We start from the raw sequence: 21,976 nt of genomic DNA on the forward strand, positions 1-21,976 counted from the left end.
GGAAATAATGTAGGGATGTTGGATAACTACGCTTAGGCTACCTTTATTTATTTATTGTAAGTTTTATTTCCTTTTCCTTTTCTTGCACGACAAGAACGTCCTTATGCTAGCGGTGAAGTGCGGCATATCGCGTTTTGGGAGCCTTGAATCGAGATTCGAGACATAGACCTAAGAGGGATTAAATTAATGGATACACAATTTTGCCAGCAGTGTTCCTTGCGTGCCGCATGTTTTCGGCGACAGGAATAGGAATTGCCTGCTTTATATTTTTAATAATACTATTACTAAATTTATTTTCCGGCTATTACAATAGTATAAACTAAGTATAAGTACATATGTTTATATTGTTTATTAATGTCGTACTTTGTATTATCGCTAGGTATCGAGTAAAGGTAGGCCAGCGACAGGTAATTAATGAATTCTGTTCAGTTTTTCCAAACACGTGATAAATCGGCTATCAAACAACACAAAGCCATTGTATGGTCAATATCGCTGCTAATATACGTCATCAATCAAACGTCGGGTCGGTTGGAACACAACGAAAAATGTGAATAAAGAACGATATATTTAAACCTTTTGTTCTTGGCGGACATACTTACCAAAAATCTCTCCTTTGCTGGCGTATTCTGATACTATGTAGATCATGTTTTTCGTCTCCATGACCTGTTGGCAAAAAAAACATTTAAATTAACAGAAAATCGTTATTAATCACAGACAGAAAATACGTAACTACGTAACTAGAGAGTGCAATTTTGAACATGATGTAAAATGAGTATAAATAAATTTGTATAACAATTTTTTGTCCGGGAGAGTAAATTTACCCAGGAAAATCATGGACAAATACATAATGGATATACTATAAGAAGTTCTAACATATTTATTAATGAATAAAATACCGGTGCCCAGCTTAAGGTTTCAAATTAACAAGGTAAGTTATACCTTCGTTTGGTTTAAGCATTTTTTCACTAAGGTACCTACTTAAATACGCGATTCCAATCACATAATTCCTAGTAAGTCGATAAAAAAATCCGAGCAATATTCTGAGCATCCCGCGTTCAACATACAAAGAAACAAAGAAGACTACGCGAATCCATTCAAGGGCGTCTACGTTTTAGATTCGCCTCGGGAATCTTTGAGCTATAAAATGAACGTCAAATTTGCAGAATATCGCTGCATTAGGAATTGCTGGTATATCTAAATCTCGTAAGCAGATAGGTACGATTTTAAAGGCAGATTTTATTTTTTCTCAATGTTGTGTATGGGAAGTGAAATATTTATAGTTATTGCTAAAAAAAACATCTCTGGTTTTTGACACTACCACTAGGGAATATTACTCAAAACTCTGCGTAGGGGCGTCACTAGCATAAACAGTAAAGAAACCTCCTTGATACGTCAATGTCATCAATGTCATAATTATTTGTAACATAAGGTTTAGTGAAAACATTAGAACGAAGTTTACATACGCTTAAACAAAGCGAAAAGGCATTATTCATAAAGGTCGTGCTTAGTTCGCGTTTGTTTTGAAAGGTGTTATCGTAGACATCACCGGCAGTGAGTCACGCGGAGGTATTTTTAGTTGGTTTACATTTTTACGGCGTCCGTGCCGCGGCCAGTTCACGGCCGCGACCCTCCTAAACTTGCCTCACCTTACATCATTAGCAATTTCACTAGAATACCGTTTGACATAATCTGAATAACATATTGGCATAACCAATTTTTGAAGTGAAAACTTCTTTAGAGGCGCTGTGCACTTTTAGTGATGGGGAAAAAATATTAAACTCGCGACAGGTCACGTGTCCGTAAGACGTAAGATTCGTAAGACGGACACGTGACCTGATCAAATAGTACATTGTTGTCGAGGCTCGGAAGTAGCTACTTGCAGGCTGAGGATTCGTTTTAAACGGACGACCTTGGGAGTCCGTTTAATTGAATCCGAAGCCAGCAAGTAGCCTTCCAGCCGAGTCATATATAGAGCTTTTCTCAAAAATGGTGCAAGAAATATAAATATCATAGAAATATTTTACAAAAGCAACTTTCTTACGTATATATTTTCACAGAAAAAAGTAGAAACAATTGAAAAAATTAGCTTTGACGCCTTTTTATTTTTTTAATAAAAAAATAGAAGTGTATTTTTCTGCCGAAAATACGCCAACCTATTTGAGACAGCTAAATAGTCGCGGTACTAATCATCTGTTTGGCTGTTTAATGGGCCTGTGCCTTCATTTGATATGGCCATTTCAACTTTTAAAAAGTTTGGAACTCGTCAAATAATGGAATTTGTATGCAACATTGCAGTCCCAAAATCGAGACTGCAATGTTTTTAACTTTTTAATTTTTGACTGACCATAAACTACGCGCTTCGCAACCTATTTTTTAAACGGCAAAGTCGACTTTGCCGTCCATTTTTGAGAAAAAACTGTTACAGTGTCATTGAGTTTTCCCTTCTGCCGGCACTCCCGGAGTGCAACCCGTTGTTTTTATTTAATTTATAAATCTGGGTGTTATTAATAGAATAGGCAGAGTTCTAAGAATCGAAGATGTCTACAGAGTTCGAGATGCAAAGCAAAGCATCATTTCCGATTGTTGAATTTTAAAAATTGTGTTAGGAATGAAAATCCGCGTTCGACTGCGTCCGGAATCACTAGCTGGACCGATTTTAAGTTGGTTGTCGATTTTTTTTGTAAGTTTTGATAAAATTTGGTAAGTTTGAACAACTCCTCATTCCGGGCGGAACAAATACGATATTCCAATTTGGGATTTCGTGTATGTTTAGGTCTATACGTTTTCGTAACTCAGATGATGATTTTTAGGACATACGGCGAAATTGCGCTTATATTGCACAGGAGACTATAGGAGAATATCCATCTACCAAATTTTATAGAAATCTGACAAAAAAAAACGAAAACAAAATAAATATTGGCCCAGCTGTGTAAGTTTAGGTAGGTATATTAAAACCTGCCTTTACGTTTATCATACATTAAAATTCACATGGAAAAAAATACGTGGGACTTACTGATTTATAAATTTGGCTTCAAGGTGCTTCAAGACATTTCATGGATAGGTCATTGTATGTAACCACAATTTGTATAAATAATGTAGATCAGAGATTCCACTAGCTTCCAGCATACAGCTGCTGGCTGTATGCTGGAAGCAGCAATACGTAGGTATTTAAGGAGATTTTTTGGTATCCCTTACTTTACCTCCTTAATTTACCTCTATTTAAATTTAGCAGATTTAAACACCATTTAAAGAAGTCGAAATAAAAATATAGTAGACAAAAGATTAACAGGTAATTTATTGATTATTTTCATTATACGTGTAAGTTCTATTGACTGACTGACTGGCTTAAATCAACGTCCAGCCCAGCCCTATGCCGCAGCCAGCCCAGGCACAGCAGCAGCAGCTAAGGCGCAGGCAGCCGTTTGCCCTAGAACACTGTATTTTTACAATAGGCTGTTTTTAAAACACAAGCACTAAGAAGAGATTTTTAGAAATTCAACCCCCAAACGGTTATTTAAGAAAGGGCTGAAAGTTTGTTCCGGGAACGACAATTTATTAAGTGGGCCACAGTTATTATACTTAGTTTTAGACTCTACTTTCTTGTCGGTTTATCATTTTCCTTGTAAATATGCCTATCATCGTCAACCTTCTCTTTGTCTGTTTCTTTTTCTTTTCTTTATTTATATATATATTTTATATCCTCCTGAATCTGGGTACATAATTTATAAATGTTCCCAGTGAATATCCAGCCTTCAACTGAAGCCCACTGCACACTGCGCGATCCCGTCTCGAACTTTTCCGTATTTCTTGGAATAACTACGCACATATGGACCAACTGACTGCGAACTTGAATCAAACATGAGTATATGAATAATAGATTTCTCCTTCAAAATAATGAATATATATTGCATATTTTCTTACGCTTACACATAAATGTCCTAAAAATCCCAGTATAAAATGTAAAAACCGCATATATTTATATATTATACAGCTATTAAAATCCGGCGACAAAACAACCAGGACACAGTGATGTCATCTGACCTTTTACTTATAAAATATAATATACATTTACAACCAATAATAAAATTGGAACATTTGAGTACTGTCGTTACATTCAAGAGAGTGAGGAGAGCAATAAAGTATTTTCTAAGGAAATATATAGAAACCGAACGATACCTTATAGTTACAATACACGTGTAATACAAAACCACCGCAAAATGTAAAAAATCTTTAGCAACGTCCGAAATGGACTTTGCACGCCCTTCTAAACATTAAAAAACCTTAAACAAAAATGTAAGCCTAAATAAGTATTGTAATAGTGACATTGTTCTTTCCCACTGTTTTGACTATGCTTTGCGTCATTCTGTATTAGATTTCTTTACGTGATTATATCTTAATCAAAGAACAAACGAATGCTATTGCATCATCCTGTGTAATTGGAGACAAAACTAATTCTTGGAAATGTTTAGTATCCGTCGCTCGGGTCGCTCCTGGTTCTGTGAACATTGGATCGGAACGGAAGGGATTAATCTTATTTAGCTGGATATTGTTCTCGAATAAGCGAATGCGACGCGGTCTATTTCTGGTATCTATGTCAAACGAATTAGTCAAGTAAAGTAAGGCAAGTAGTGTTTGTTTTCAATTAGCCACAGTAAATTAACGTTCACTGGATTTTTTCATTGGATTGTTCACATCTGAATATAAAATACACAATAATTAAAAGTGAAAGTACCTAAGTGGCGGAGTTGTTGCTAAAACGATCTCTTACAGACAACTACAGACAAGGTAGCAAAGAGTATAAACTATAATAGGTATAAATTGTCTAAATACGTTTAGTAAATGAAAGTTTGCATTTGCACAAAACCCTTTAAGTTAGAGAGTTCAATCTCGTACGAAAATTTTGGGCTCGGGCCTTGTAGACGTCCAAGATTATTATCTTCCTTAATTATGTAGGAATTAACTTGTTAAACTAACAAAACAAAGATAAACAGCTATTAATCCTTTCAAGGATATTTTGATTGTTCACAAGTAGCTAGCAGCGGACGGAAAGGCTTCCTTTCCCGGCAAGGAAGGACGTTCCAATTGTTTGTCGATTGCTATTCAAGGTGTCAGAAATGTTTGTACACGAGGAACCTCCGCGGGCCCATTCAAACGCCCAACATGCCACGATTCATGCAGGTTACGAAATCACATGCAACATTCATTGTTTCAATTACTGGGAGGAGCGAATGTCGGGCGTCTTGTCACACCACAAATCGAAGATCAATCTTCATTTCTTATTGTTGTACGGTGTACCTACTAGTAAACAATTTTTTAAGCTATCACTTGGTTTGTTTTATTATTATAAGTTTTATAATTAGCACCTCTTTGGTTGTTTTAACTTTTTTTGCCGTACCTACTCAATCGAATGAACAAATATTATATTTCTTCTGTTTACTGTGAACATTGGAAATTAAAAGGTTTTTGTTTATATCAAAAAATCTATTTTTACTATTTATTCCTCACACCCTCATCTAGCTTTGAATACATTTCAAACTGTATTGTGGTATTTGTGGTTCATACTAATGTTTTCCGCAGAAACTAAATGTGTTTCATCTATTTTTAATCAGCTGAATCAGACTAAATTGTTGATTGCCATCACTGTATAAAATCGCAGTATTTTATTCGTTTAATTAAACGATTCTAAAATTAAATCATTTGCCTTTGTAACGAAACTGAGGGCTCGAATATGCAAGAGCGATAGAGAAGCAGAAGATAATGAAATTTTGATGTTCGCATTAGGCCTTCTGGTATTATAATAATAAATGAAACGATACCTACCTTTACTTTAGAAATACCTACTTTTGACTAAGTGTTATTTTGATATTTACAAACCATTTTTTGAATATTTTTGCTGACAAAATTCATCACACCACATTTTAAAAACCTAACCCGTGTGTTCGTCAGTCGGGTACCCGTACCTAATCCATAATTGGAGGATGTTTACTTATTTCCACGCGGCGACCGCGTGACTCGAGCCTCAGAGTTAATTAACTCGCCGAGTGTGCCGAACGACAATCGCAGATCCCTAATCGGTCCGATAAATCATCCCGATTCGATACCAATTCTTCAATAATGAGGAAAGTGCTGATATTACATAAAGGTCTCGCGAAATACACCGGAAATATATTTTCTAGGAAGCAAATTGGAGCTGTCTTAAGGATTGCTGATAGAATCGGACCACGCTTAGTTTTTGTGTCAAGTGCTACGTCAAGTATGGAGCATATAGGAGTTTTAGTTCTTATTGCCAAGTTTGTGCAAAGTTAGCGTTGTCACGTTGTCAGAGTCTAGTTGTGCATGACATCAGCGACATGATAATGGTGTATGACGTGATATCGTCAGCAAACTGTCAAATTATGCTACTTATTAGAATTGCATTAGGTCGAAGCATAGAAAGTCGAAGACATCAATTTCGTAATTCGTTGGCTATAACATTCATTAGATTCGCAAATCTCGCCAAGGACTTTTATAATAACATTATCACATACTTAGTAGGTACCAGTCTACAAGTGGACCGTGGAGAAATCATGGACAATTTTTTTGAAATTACTAAAAGAAAACGTGCAGTACGACTATTTACATATACTTACTCATCGTTTATGAACTAACGAAATCTGATGGGAACATAATGAAAAAAGTAATTATGTTTCGATGTCACCAGGTTTAAGAAAATAATGCGGAATCGCGCGCCAGAGGCGCATTGTACGTGACGTTTAATACTTTAACAACTGATCTACTCGATAACTGCATAATGTAAACCTAATTAACATAAAAGCGAAAACGGTATGATACTGACAAACGACGGATAACTAGAAACGTAACCAATTTTATTGGAATTCTATCAACAGTATGCGTTCGAAACTTTAATGAGTTATTGATTGATTGCATGTTTCGAATTTAATTGGATGCACTCCAATAAAAGTGTTTAAATTGATCCACACCTGTTGCGTGAACGTTATGAGACTGTCTGCATACCTACTCTTTTATATGGAGGTTTCAGATGACATGACATCATCGAGATGTAGGTAAATTATCGCTACGGCAAAACATGTTTTCTTGTAATTCCTTGCGTAATTATATAAAGATATGAATTTCTTTATTGGTGATATAAAAATAAACCGTTATAAATTGCATTAACCGTTACTAATAGCCCCTATTTTACAATGTCACCTCTAAAGTCTGAAGAATTCAGTTACGAATTCAGTTAAGAATGAGCGAGATATATGTTTTGTAGTATTAGACACATATATGTTAACTAAGGAAACTCTCTATTTACCAGGTGTGCCGGTGGGACTGTATAATTAAATTCTAAGGATACCTTCTGACTCTGTTAAAAAAATTAATGTGTTTTATTATGTTTTAAAATGTTTATTAAATAAATTTATTATGTAATTTAAAAAATCAAGAAATTGTGACCTACACCCTATATTTACGCCTATATTTTGCTACATCCTATATACTGCTGTACCTACGCAAATCCCTTCAAATTTCTTGACTTAATTGGCGATAAAATTTTAATATAAGCCGAAGATTATTCTAATAAATCTATTATTAGAATAATCTATTTTCTTGGTTATTTAAAGAATGTAAGACCATTGGCCGATAATATTCATATTATATTCAAATTCATTTTATTGTGTAGTATTCAATTGCATGTCAACATTATTATAATACCGCCTCTTTTCACTAAAGTTGTGTTATTATCAATACAACTCAATTAGGTTTGAATATTTCTGTCAACTGAGATGTTATTCAAAAGTAACTTATTGTATCTCTAACGTGCACCGTATTTCCTAGTAATTAAGCAATTCATTACATAATGAAAAGCTTAAAGAGACAAGGCAGGAGATTTATTAAGCCACGGCCGAGTGATGGAAAGCTGCAGCGAAACAACGAGCGGTTGGCACTTGGCACTACACCAAGTGCCAAATGACATTGCAAAAAACACTAGACTTTCCCACTCGTTGTTTATGAAAAGCCCCGTACGGCAAATTAGTTGACGTCGTCAGAAAACCATAAATATGCAACGTTTATACAGGATGGAATTTCTGTAAAGTGGACAACATACACATTAAAATGCGCGTTAACGTTGGTTACCTGGTTGGATACATGCCACAATAGGTCCCATTGTCATTAAGCCAGGATTTGATGATAGCAGCATGGTGAAATAATGAACTCGTTCCTATATTTAGTAGGATTTCTTGTAACTTGTGCATTTACTCTTGGAAAATCGGAATTATCGGAAAGCTCCATTAGGTGAAGTTGAGCTACTGATTCAGACCATAAAATCGTGGCTTTTTTGTGAAGTCGTTGTTGTTTTGAAAAAGATCTTTTGTAAAAAAAATATTAGGCTAACAGTTAAAATATATCTCTCCTATGAATTTAACAAGCAGCTTGAAAAAAGAAAAATATTGTGTTAAAATTAGGGCTTATACAATTTGTGCACCATCAACAATTTTACCCTGCATAACAGAATACCCTATGAGACAATGCTCTTCCAATTTGCATATGTGAATACTTAAAATATGAGGTGTCGTTATCCGAGATATCTCCAATGTCACTGGATGGGCAAGTGGTCCGTCAGGCATGGATGCATACGTAACAAGAAGCCACTGGTCACGCGTCAGTAATGGTAACTGTACATGCGTGCTTGTCGCTCCAATCGCTAACACAGGCTTAGGAAAACCAGTCTAAGCGTGCTATTCGATTACGCATTAGTTGTTAAAGATCGGAGGTCATGTTACACTGTCCGTCGAGAACCCAACCAATCGGAATAGGTATAATATATAAATATGACTTACTAAATCACATAACGCTTTACCTCTTCTGTGAGCTCTACCACTATCACTTAACCTCTAGAACCATAACAACTCTGCGCATTTATATACTGGTTGACTTAAGGCACTCAGACTGTCGAGTAAACAATAGCATTATTAGTAACGTCAACTGCAGTAACGAGCGGTGAACGGCCCATCAAGCGGCTAAGTCGCCTAATTCATACGCATTTGTTCCGCCGTATAACGGGATTCCGTTTTTGCAAACGGATGACCTCCCTGTGAACCAGCGATGACCTGAATACTGTCCCGCTATAATGTAACGTTTCTGTAGTAAGTATTTGCACATTTTGCACTATTTACTGTACGGTGACTTGTAATTTGTAATTACTACTTATTGTTTTAATAAACCTGCATGCTGGGACATGGACTTTTAAAATTTCGTTTAGAATCCAACCTGAAGGAAGGCGCTGTATGAAACATAAACAAAGCAGTCGCAAATTGCAAAGGCATTTCCTTTAGGTACTAGGTATCTACTAAAGCAGTTTTGGTGCGAGTGTATGCTTATTTTTAGTAAATAGGTACCTACGAATATGCATTGTATTACGTTACCTCGTTAAAGCTGCTTAAATGAGATTTTCTCAGACAAAAGAAACCACCCGCTGGTTGCAAAATAGATGATTTCTTAGCAGTAAGAAATAATGCAGATATTTAGGTATTCTTGCCTCTGCCTGAACCACGATTGAGATTACACCCTTGTAACTCAGCCCTAATTTGGTGAATTCTATGACCAGTAGCGCCATCTACCGCGTGTTTAAGTTAACCACAGAACGCACGGCGTCAGCGCCGGCTGTCTGCTCTTCAGTACGCTTTTGTAACTCAGCTAGGTAGTGCGTGCATTGATGTGGAAAAAAGTGAAGCAAGAAAAAGATCGAGAAATTGCTATCTTTGGTAAGTCAGAGTGATTTTTGGTTGTTGGGGCATTCCGCTCGGTGCCCATGGCCCAGCGACGAGACGCAGTGACCTCAAATAGGCACCGTCAGATTTTAATTGTACATGTGGTTACAAATTGACTGTCGCCCCGTAAGATGACTTGCCATCGCCCGTGAGACGAAGGCATAGCCCCGTAAAACGACATGCCATCGCCCATCGAAGGCATAGCCCCGTAAGACGACATAGCGTCGTCCCGTGAGACGACAGGGGCGTCGTCCCGTGAGACGACAGGGGCGTCGTCCCGTGAGACGACAGGGGCGTCGTCCCGTGAGACGACAGGGGCGTCGTCCCGTGAGACGACAGGGGCGTCGTCCCGTGAGACGACAGGGGCGTCGTCCCGTGAGACGACAGCGCGTCGTCCCGTGAGACGACAGAGCGTCGTCCCGTGAGACGACAGCGCGTCGTCCCGTGAGACGACAGCGCGTCGTCCCGTGAGACGACAGAGCGTCGTCCCGTGAGACGACAGAGCGTCGTCCCGTGAGACGACAGCGTCGTCCCGTGAGACGTCAGAGCGTCGTCCCGTGAGGCGACACGGGTCGTCCCGTGAATATTTCGTTCCCGGAGTTGACATTGCGTCGCCCTGGCGACATACACAAATGCATCGTCTGGTTAGACGAGATGTAAGGTTATACATTCGTCAACTAATCTAGTCATTCCATTGATTGCAGACAATGGCGGAAGACACTGCATTGAGAACGTTGGGCGACCTAGCTCTAATAGCCCCGGACGACGAAGAAGAAAAGGAACTCTTCTCTGAAATATTAGGAATTATTCAAAATAACTACCCCACTGGCTGGGAAGAGTGGAAGGTCCTCGATTTGTCCCACAAGGACTTGTTTGGGGACAACTTGTCGGCGGCCACCGACAGCAAGCTGCGCTTCGCTCTACCCACCGTCGAGCTAGTTAAAGCGTTTTTTCCAAACGCCAAGGATCTTTCCGAGAGGGCCTACAGATGCATACGGAAATTCCTCTTAAAATGGCCCCTGGGGAGGGCCCTTTTATACTCACCGCACAGTGTAATGGAGAAGCTCCATGCTCCCTCCTACAAAGCTTTCATGGGGACCGTAAGAGAGCTGAAACTACAAGGAAAGCTTACGAACCGGGATGCGACATCTAGAATACTAAGCGGAGGAGTCAGCCAGTCTGATTGCAGTACACCCGGATCGATGACCCCCCAATCCAATCTAAAAGGATCCTTAGGCCCTAGAAATCTTAAGCGACACCTCGTCATGAGCAGAACAGAAGAATGCTCACCCCCTCCTCCGAAAAAGATCTCCGGCTCTATTCAGCAGGACAGTAGCGAGCACCTTATGGCTTCTGTTTTACAGACACAAATGGAGTTTTTCAATAAACTCCTGGAGATGCAATCCCAGCAAAACAAAAAACTTGATGAGATACACAAACACGCGTCAATTGGAGCCTCATCCCTAAACATTTCATATGGATCTAGGTCAGACATTGCTTCCGAAGAGGCAGATTTTACCACGGAACCCTGTCAAATCGGAAGCAGCGAAGACGAGGTGGAATCAGTTCGCGATGATGAATCCAAAGAGGTCATCGAAGAGGAAATTAGGAAAACTGAGCAGCGCTTGAAGGAACTTCAGTCAGCCAAGGCCAATGGTAAATCTCCTATAAGGCGACACTCGTTGGAAGCTTCGACGTTTAACTTCAAGCCCCATACGACAGAATCGGAGGCAAGACTGTCGAAAGCAGACCCAATACTGGTGCAGCAAGGAAAGGACTGTCAAAGGCTAGAGACCGACGGCTGGACGAATATAAAATTTTTGGACGTCCAAAAGAAGTTCCAAGCTACACCGATGTTCTCGTCACTTAAAGTCAACAACCAATTTGCGGGAATTACGCCGAACTGGACGTCACTACAAATACTAGAGAAGGCCGATCTAACCCTCGGAGCGGTTACTAATGGTCTTTTACAACAAAGGAAAATTTTCGATGAGCTGTGTGATAAACTGCCAGTCAAGCTTAAACAGAAAGTTGGTGAAGAATTTCTTGCCAACAATTCGAAGTTTCGTCAAAGCTCAGATGACCTGCTCCAGTATGTCTGTGGACGAAGGGCTGAAATTATACGACAAAGAAGGAACACATATAAAATCAAGAATAAAGTCCTCCACGAAGTGCTCCACAGCATACCGCCTTCAGACACGCATTTGTTTAAGGAGCCCGAACTGTCACAAACAGTAAAAGACCAAGGGGGAATACATAAATTGTTTCCATTTAGGAAGGCTTTCAAATCCCTCCGGCCTGCCAAAGACGGCAACAGATTTTTTCGAAAAGTTGAGGCCATTAACCGGAGAGTACAGTTTAGAAGAGAATCTTTCAAGCGCAACAATTCCTACAGGAGGTTGCAAACAGCCAATGATAATACCAGAAAGAACATACCGTACAGAACCAACAATAGAAATACTGGAGGCCGAAACAAGTGGGGGGGGGGGGGCCAAAAAACAATGACTTCAGGGCAGGTCAACTATCAGCTTACTTGAAAATGTGGTCACAAATAGGAGCTCCGTCGGAAATTTTAAAAATAATATCAGGCTACAGAATCCCTTTTCGGAAGAAGCCCCCTTTGGTAGAACTGTCGAGGCATCAAAAACCCTTTATGATTCGTCCTACTACAGAGATGGCAAGGGAAATACAAGATATGCTAGCAAGCGGCGCGATTCGCGAAAGCAGACACAAAAGGGGGTTTCTTTCAACAATGTTCCTGAGGAGAAAGACCGATGGATCAAATCGACCCATTTTCAATCTAAAGACTCTAAATCAATACGTATATGCCCCCAAGTTCAAGCTCTTAAATCATTACAGGGTGCCAGCAGTTCTAAACCCGAAAGACTTTATGACAAAAATAGATATCTCGCAAGCATACTATCATGTGCCGATAGTACCAACACATTGCAGATTCCTATCTCTGGCATTCAACGGGAAAACTTACGAGATGACTTGCTTGCCGTTCGGGCTGTCAAGCGCGCCACATGCCTTCTCAAGACTGACGAACTGGTTGACACATTGGTTCAGACAGACTGCAGGCATAAAAATGGTAGTTTACCTAGACGACTTCCTCGTAAGTCACCCGGACCCAGACACGCTACAAAGCCAATCGCGGTTTGTAGTTCAAAAACTGGAAGAGCTCGGCTGGGTAGTAAACAAGAGAAAGTCCCAACTGAAACCAACTCGGTGCTTAGAATATTTGGGCATAATCTGGAACACCCTCGAGAACAAAAAGATGCTCTCAGACTCCAAGACCGGGAAAATAAAAACCCTAATCAAAAAATTCGTCATCAGAAAATCCTGGAGCTGGAGAGAAGCAAAGGTTCTTCTAGGAAAACTAAACTTTGCGTCGTTCACGGTTCCGTTAGGAAGACTACATTGTCGATGGATGCAGATAGACTCCAACAAGCTTCTAAAGTCAATGCGACACACAAGACACCTGATATCAGATGCATCCCTGGCCGAACTGGATTGGTGGACAAGAAATATAAAAAGAAGTACAGCCATACACCAATCCAAACCGGACACGTTCATCACCACCGATGCGGCAGATGCTGGCTGGGGTGCAATAGCGAACAACCAGAAATTGTGGGGTCGCTGGGACGCAGAACAACAACAATGGCACTGCAACCAGAAAGAACTGTGGGCTCTCTACGAAACTATCAAAAGGTTAGGATCGTCTCTGAGAGACGTGGTGGCCATATGGCAGACGGACAACCGAACGGCAGCGGCTTATGTAACCAAACAGGGGGGCACAAAATCAAGAAAGCTTTTGGAAACGACAACAGAAATCCTTCGGTTGTGCGACCGATACAACTGCTCCCTCGTAGCTCGCTACATTCCAGGGCCGTACAACGGACTGGCAGACAGTCTCTCGAGGTCGAAGAACTTACCGGAGTGGCACCTAAAACCTTCGATAACGAAAGTGGTGTTCCAGATACTGGGCACTCCGGAAATAGACTTGTTCGCATCAGTGAGGTCAGCAGTGGTGCCGAACTATGTGTCGGAAGACGCGACGGACATCAGGAGTCGGTTTACGAATGCCTTCAGCCGACGTTGGCAATACAAACTGGGTTGGATATTCCCACCTCCGGCTCTGATCCCAAGGGTACTCCATCACCTACAAGAGTCGACAGGTATTTACCTAATGGTAGTTCCGGATTGGCACAAAGCATTTTGGACGCCAGCAATAAAACAACGAGCGATCAAACAGCCATGGCACATCCCAGATCTTCCTCATCACCTCGTGGATCTCGAGACCAACCTTCCACCACCAGGAATAAAGTACCTCAATTTGCAGGTTTGGACAATACGGGCTGGACCGATGAACTCTTCAATTGGGACAATTCGGAGTTAGAGCTGTTACAAGCTTCTTGGAGAAATTCAACCTTAAAGACTTATCGCCCAGCATGGCGTAGATGGTGTATGTGGGCATCCGAGAACCAAGTAAACGTAGCTGATCCAAGGCCAACTGATCTGGCCCGGTTTCCGCTGTCATTTGTGGGAAGTAGTGAAGCTGGCACCTAGTACCATTTTAGTCCATAAGTCGGTAGTAGCTACGTTTACAAACCCTAACAGAAGTAGTCTGCTAGCTACACATCCAGTTGTGGTTCACACGCTTAAAGGAATCCTATCCAAAAAACCCAAAGGTAGGGCTCCTCTTTTGTGGAAATTGGAAGACCTGTTAAACTTCTTGGAGTCATATAATTTAGATGAAGGAAGTTTGTTTGCTGTTTCTCGTCACGCATCAACATTACTACTCCTTGCATCAGGACGAAGAGTGCATGACTTAACGTTACTGAGCATACAACCGGGCCACTTCGAAGAGAAAGGAGAAGAGTTAATATTTTGGCCAAAATATGGATCGAAGACTGATAGCTCTACATACAGACAATCTGGGTGGTGTTTGAGACCTAAGGCAGAGTTAAGATTTAATCTTGTTCATTGGATTAAGCAAGTAATAGCCCTGTCGCAAGTACGCCGGAACTCTAAGCAGCTAGAAAACCTTTTTATTACCACGCGAGGTGTTGTGAAAGGCGCATCACGTGCGGTCATAGCTGGGTGGTTAAGAAACCTTTTCAAAGAAGCCAGCATATCAGCCACAGCTGGAAGCATCCGAGCTGCAGTTGCCACTGAGAATTGGACTTGCAAGAATATGGATATTGATGAAGTCATGAAGAGGGGAAATTGGCGATCCAAAAACACCTTCTTCAACCATTACTTTCGGGAAATTCAATCAGCTGCGGCAGCTAGTAATAATAATAATCTAAACGTTTTAATAATAATAATCTAAACGTTTGTTTTTCTCCTATTGACTAGTGTAGTAAAATTTCTATGTATCTCCTAAATAGTTAACAGCTGATTTATAAGAGTATGAATAAAACCAATTATGTAGGTTGCTCATTACCTCGCTCAAGGTATTTTGGTTAAGTGTTGATCCGATTTAAGATTATAAATCAAGACTTATTAGTCAAGGTATTATATTTTCATTAGGTTACTCAATTGTAACAAATTAACCCCTTTCCGCATACAATGCCATATATGGCGGATGTGATATTCAACTCTATTGACAGCTATTAAAGTTCAAATTTAAACAAATAATTTTTATTACATGCGGTAAGGGGTCAATAAGTAGCTCTTTGAGCCCTTAAATAAATATATGGTTTAAGTGTTGATTCAATACAGGATTATAAATCAAAGACTGATAATACATGGTATTATATTTTATTTTTATTAGGTTACTTTATTGTAGCAGATTAATAAGTAGCTTTTTGAGCTCTTAAATAAATACTTTGTGTAAGTGTTGATTCAATACAGGATTATAAATCAAAGACTGATAATACATGGTATTATATTTTATTTTTATTAGACTTCTTAATTGTAGCAGATTAGTTTCTAATTTCTTGAGTTCCCATATAAATATTTCGTTTAAATGTTGATTGAATATAAGATTATAAATCAAGACTAATAATACAGGGTATTATGTTTTCTTTAGGTTACTCAATTGTACCAGATTAATTAAGTACTTCTTCGAGCTCTTAAATAAACATTTTTGTTTAAGTGTTGATTCAATATAAAAATTTATAATCCAAAGACTAAGAATTCAGAGCATTATATTTTCTATGCTACTTATTTGTTTTGCAGCAGATTAACTAAGAAGTTCTTTGAGTTCTAAATAAACATTCCATTCGAATCTCATGCGAAATTTCTTATTGGTCCTTATTTTGTTATCCCATTTTTAATATATCATATAATATATATATATATAATATACAGCATTCACAGTACGCCCGAACCAGCGCCGGCAGAGGTTTAAACACGTCTCAATCGTGGTTCAGGCAGAGGCAAGAATACCTAAATAGAACCGTTTTTCCCCCGAAGGGTAAAAAACGGATATTTAGGTTTCTGCCGAAGCCTGAACCACGCCTAAGGGCCTTGCCGGCTTAAGGTACTGAAGAGCAGACAGCCGGCGCTGACGCCGTGCGTTCTGTGGTTAACTTAAACACGCGGTAGATGGCGCTACTGGTCATAGAATTCACCAAATTAGGGCTGAGTTACAAGGGTGTAATCTCAATCGTGGTTCAGGCTTCGGCAGAAACCTAAATATCCGTTTTTTACCCTTCGGGGGAAAAACGGTTCTATTTTATGCCTGGCAGCGCTTTATTGATATTTGATAAAGTGGTATGTTTTATCTAAAAATAATACAAATATAGTAGTGTATATGATAGTTGCTTACCTGATAAAGCTTAATAATATGAGGATGGTCGAGCCTCTTCATGATGTCCACTTCTCGGTAGACCTTCTGAAGATTGCTGGCGTCTAACTGCGATTTATCTATTATCTTAATTGCTACCTGCAACAAAAAGACGCTTACGTCAATGATAGATAACACAAATAAGTACTTAATTGAGCTTGATAATGCATGTTAAGTAATTTATACGTCTTTTATTATCATTATCACGTGCACTGTTAATTGATGATAAAAATTTATGACTTTAGAGTTAAATTTACTATAGTGAGTCAGTATTTGTAAATACGTATTCAATTACTACGGTTATACTCTAGTATAAGATATATGACGCAAAGGCCTGTGATGTGGTGACTCTAGTTATTTACGTAATGTATTAGCAACAAATTTGGGCTTCTCAGAAGTCCTTTCACAAGCAGAGTACTTTTCACGGCCGTGACGCGTGTACTCGAAACGAAGGATTGGAAAGCGGAAGAAAGGATTCACAAGAAATCACTAAACATATAAAAACACTAACATACAATAGTTTCGTAAATGAAACACATGAGCTGAACAGTGTTTAAGTATTCATTAATCAATTATCAATTAGGCGGTTAGACTAATTAACAGGGTAATTTATTCTGTATCGCTTTGTTATGGATTGCATTTACGCGACCAATCCAATTAATTTCTCTCAAATCGAGTTTGAGAACTTTTTAATGGACTTTAATAAGTACGGATGAAACGAAGAGCTCCGCAAACACAGAAGAGACAGTTGAAACTTTTAGAAATCGGACGGGGACTAAAGGTTGACTCACGCTAGACCGAACCGGGGCCGGCCCGGCGCTTCCGGCGCTTCGTTTTCTATGGAAAGCACCACGTGATGACCGATTAGCCTTCATAGAAAATGACATGTCGGACGCCTCGGCCCAGGCACGACCCGGTCTAGCGTAAGTAATCCTTAAAAACCAGGATACGATTTCTAATAAAATCGTGTTATTTTTTTAATACCTACAGTTGACAAACGAATAAGATGTGAAAATTATACACAAACCGACACCATTCTCAGCGCTAGACAAAAGCAACAGTAGGTAACTTGGCAAATTGTGGTGCAAATGGTAAATGTTGCAATGTTTAATTTGTGTTCTCTAACCGGATAACGTTTAGTCAATTAAAAAAGTCGAGATTGACCTTTGCCCGCTTCCAGATAACAGGTTTTATTCCTACACTTTTTACATTCACAACGGAACATTAGTTGATTCGCTACTCCTGACCGGCAGACAAAGAGGCGATGACGTCAAGCTCGCGTCACTCGGTGTACAGACGATTGGGGCAATTGACGTGATTGCTCGGCGACCGATTCACCGATCCCGGCTCCCCTAATAGAAAGGTCTGGGAAAAGGATGAAAATAAGTAAACTATCCGATTTAAGGCGCCTAGTGACGTGGAACAATTCTCTTATATCCCCAAGAGCCTGTTTACACATTGATACTGCTTAGTGAGATTTCTTACATTTTCTACTAAATTCAAGTAACAAATGTAGGTATGTACTCGCACTAAACACTAATCAATGTGTAAACAGATCCTAAGGGTCGGTTCGGTTGTACAAAGACCTCTGTCAATGTCATTTTGTTGTATGAAAAATTAGACCGTTCTATATGGGATAACAACTGCTGCCGCCATATTTAATGTTGATCAATTAATTAATTATTTTATACAACTTGGCCTGAAAGCTGAAACTCTTAAACGAAAAGTCCAAATATTCTTAAAAAATATATTGAGGTAAGTACATTTACACATTAAGTACACAAACTTTTTAGAATGACTATCATTATGTAAAAAATACTCTATCTAATTAGGTTGTTGTTATTTTAACTTTAGCTCCTCTTATAAACTATAGGAAGGTACCTACATTTTACAGTCCGTTTAAAAAATTTATAAAACATTTTTTTTGTTTTATTTTCACGGGCAACGTGTTCATTGTACGTATAGTGTACGCGTCGAGAACACTTAACGTTGCTTATCATGAATAGTGACACAAAACAAAATGAAATGCCATTCGACTTTAAATCTTACCAGTAAAAGATAGAATATTAAATGCAATAGCATTTCATTTTTAGTTGTACCACTGTTCATGATAAGCAACGTCTAGTCGTTAAGTAGAGCTTTGAAAGCGTGGAGATTTAATAACAAGTCGGAAGGCGCGAGTGCTCCTACTTTGATAAGATTTCAGTCTTATACGGCTTGCCAGGAAGCTTTGTGCTGTACGGACACGGACAGGTACTGGAGATAGATTAAATAATAGTAGCATTAGCAGCGCTCAATGGGGGTTAGGACATTAGACATTTATTAAGAAATGCGGAACGGACAAAGGTTGTGAAAATTTATAAGATTATTGAAAATAAGGTAAATAGGCATGCCTAGATAACTGTAACCAACATGTACCGTGACATAAGATAAGATTTTATATTCCTTTAAAGTTAAATTTTCTTATTCATATCACATACACATCAATCAGAAAAAATATGTTTTACGAATGGTATTCCCCAGAATCAACTCTCATCGACTGTCAAAAATTCCAATGACTTATCATGTCCGCAGTCCGCAATCAGTTACGGTTTACAAAATTAGAACGGACACGGGTAAATCACGAGGGATAAACCGAGAGTACACGTCACTTCAACTACTCCGACATTGACCCTGATTATGCGACTCTCTGCATCTGTGCATAGAACACGCACATAATACGGGATAAAGTTGGAGATTAAGTATTCTATGGTATAGGGCACTCATGAAACATATTTGATAAGTTATTTTTTATAAGTATGTAATAGTACCTACTCCTACTCGTGTTACTCGTAGCTAGTAGTAGTAGTAGTAGTAGTAGTAGTAGTAGACACGTGTCAAAGTATATCGAATGTCGATAACTTACTCACTGCTCTTAGGTTTCTTTATGATTGTTAACGGTCAAAGTTTAATGACGCAGGATGAAATGTAAAAGGGACCATAAGGACTTACCTTATGTTATGTAAAGTAAAGTAAAGTAAAGTAAAGTAAAGTAAAAATTTATTTGTGGAACACAGGTACAGTTAAGGTCTTGTATATAAAATAATAAATAGAGCTCTGTGTTTTGCCTATTGGCGTACAAATATTAAACTTAAAAATAATGGTGACTCATTACGAGTATGTTTACCATAAATTATTACATTTAAACAATAGCTATGTCTATTAGTAATATTACGGCAATAAACATTGAGAATAGAATATTATATTGTTTAACTTCCAAATAAAATAATAAAATTTCTGAAATCACACAATTACATATGTAGTAAATATATGTCATTAATCTTCAAACGACGAATGTTGTGTGGGTACCATTACCAAATTCAATGGGCGCTCGTAAAAGCGCGTGTAAAAGTGACCATGATAGACCTTTTTAGAGGTTTTTTTTTTTCAAGGGACGACTAACTGAAATAATGAGGATCCATTTTTACCATTTCCACCTTACCTAAGTGTAAGTATTATGTACTCGTATTACTACGTGTATTTTACACGACCACATATTCTAAGTATAGTTAGCACAGGCCCTAATGAATAAATTTTATTATGTTTTGCAAAAAAAACTTGTTGTTATTATTTTTCCGTATAAAATAATTCAGCACATGTATCACTGCTTTATTTTTATTCAAAACATCGCACTGACTAAAGCGACGTCACAACTGTCATAATTAATTTCAATTTGTTAGTTATTGGCTTAAGCTCATAATTTCTTTTAATATTGCACTTAAACGTACGCCTTGTTTTAATTAGCGGTTATATCAAAAAACACGCTGTATATCGACTTATTTTCATACTTAGATAATCGACAAGTGCCATTCAAAATTGAAGACGCAAACTGTTTGACATGAATTGTGGTCGACTAACGTAATATGACGTACGAATCAATAGGGCTAAATTAATCGATGGTAATTCTCATGATAACGTACATTTTCCTAGATCGCTAATTATCCTGGTAACGCGCATTGAATCCTTAACACTGTTTCGGCTGTTATTATATCTAGGTATATTGAGTACTTGTGTTCTTATTCTTCCCCATTTACTTTGCCGAAATTTTATTTTATTTTATTTGTGATTAACTCTTGCGGGCTTACATATGAATTGTGACCCTAAAACGCTCACAAGATACTACAACATAAAATAGCCCCACAAACAATGTCAACTTACCTATTAAATAACACAATTACATAAAACTAAATTAAATTACACCAAATAACAAGTGAATAAATGTGAAATTAAAATTAAATTACATTATGTCAAATAACAGATGAACGAATATTGAATTACGTCAATTTAAAGGTAACTACAGTTTTCCTGCAACAACTATTCTTAAAATCGGTTTCCAGACTTTCCAGTGCTTCTGTGAATCACTTAATATATATAGCTACTTAAACCTAAAATTTGAAATGCATGGCTAAACTTTGCTAAGTGACTCTTAAGTCAAGCTCCAACTTTACATCATCTGAATCATCGTATTGTCAAACCTTCAGCAAGTGACTTGACATTGGTTTTAGGTATACAAACATGTCTCGAAATTATTATTTTTAGTACTTTGAGCATTCATTAAATAATCGATTATTTCTGTGGCTCATTTTAAAATCTCAAAAAGGTCTTGCATGAGGGCACTTGATGTCTTTACGTGATTGTGTACCTATTGTTTTCCTTGTAGGTATTTAACACGGACTGTTTATTACAGAACGTATAGCCCAATATTTAAACCTAAACAAACATGTGCTGTTTTGATATGACTAATTTTATTAATTGCATCCCTAATTTATGGTATTGTTCTTTTTTGTTATTAACGAATACTCTCTTAATTTATTTTATCTTTATAAAGTACAAGGTAATTAGATTACTAGCTTTGAATGACGCCATGTCATTCAAAGTCATAAACTTGGGTAATCCGGAATGTAATTGATTTCTTTTTTCTTTAAGAACTGGACTGAATAGGTACGTAATAACAAGTACGCGTTTTTTATGTACTAGATCCTAGATCAAAACTTGAGTATGCTCTGCTGTTCCATTTAGTTCGTACAGGCGGTATTATTCACATGTCTAAGCGGAAACAAAGCTTTACATCGACTTAATTTGCGTGTAATAGTTTTATTACAAATGATTGTGCATAAAAGTACAACGGCGGTAAAATTATAAATACTTTGGGCCCGTCAAGGGGCTGTCCATAAATTACGTCATCGATTTTTGACGATTTTGGACCCCCCCCCCCCCCTATCATCATCCAAAAATCATGCTTCAAATGACCCCATTTCCTCCTACTTCATGCTACCGTCATCCGATGTCCAGACCCCCCCCCCCCCTAATTTGAAATGACGTAATTTATGAATAGCCCCCAATAACCGCTCGTGCCGATGACCCCTCGCGA

General features: G+C 38.3%; 1 protein-coding gene across 1 annotated transcript in view; it reads right to left on the reverse strand.

Annotated features, from left to right (window-relative positions):
- The window catches only part of LOC134796688 (serine/threonine-protein kinase SIK2), a 65,981-nt gene that overhangs the window by 25,139 nt on the left and 18,866 nt on the right, over positions 1 to 21,976 (reverse strand). The window contains exons 2-3 of the mRNA XM_063768856.1: positions 16,549 to 16,665; positions 600 to 663 (exon numbers count right to left, since the gene is read on the reverse strand). Of these exons, the coding sequence (XP_063624926.1) occupies positions 600 to 663; positions 16,549 to 16,665 (181 nt within the window). The remainder of the gene's footprint in view (positions 1 to 599; positions 664 to 16,548; positions 16,666 to 21,976) is intronic.

This window comes from Cydia splendana, chromosome 14 (genome assembly GCF_910591565.1).
Source record: "Cydia splendana chromosome 14, ilCydSple1.2, whole genome shotgun sequence".
NCBI classification, from domain to species: domain Eukaryota; kingdom Metazoa; phylum Arthropoda; class Insecta; order Lepidoptera; family Tortricidae; genus Cydia; species Cydia splendana.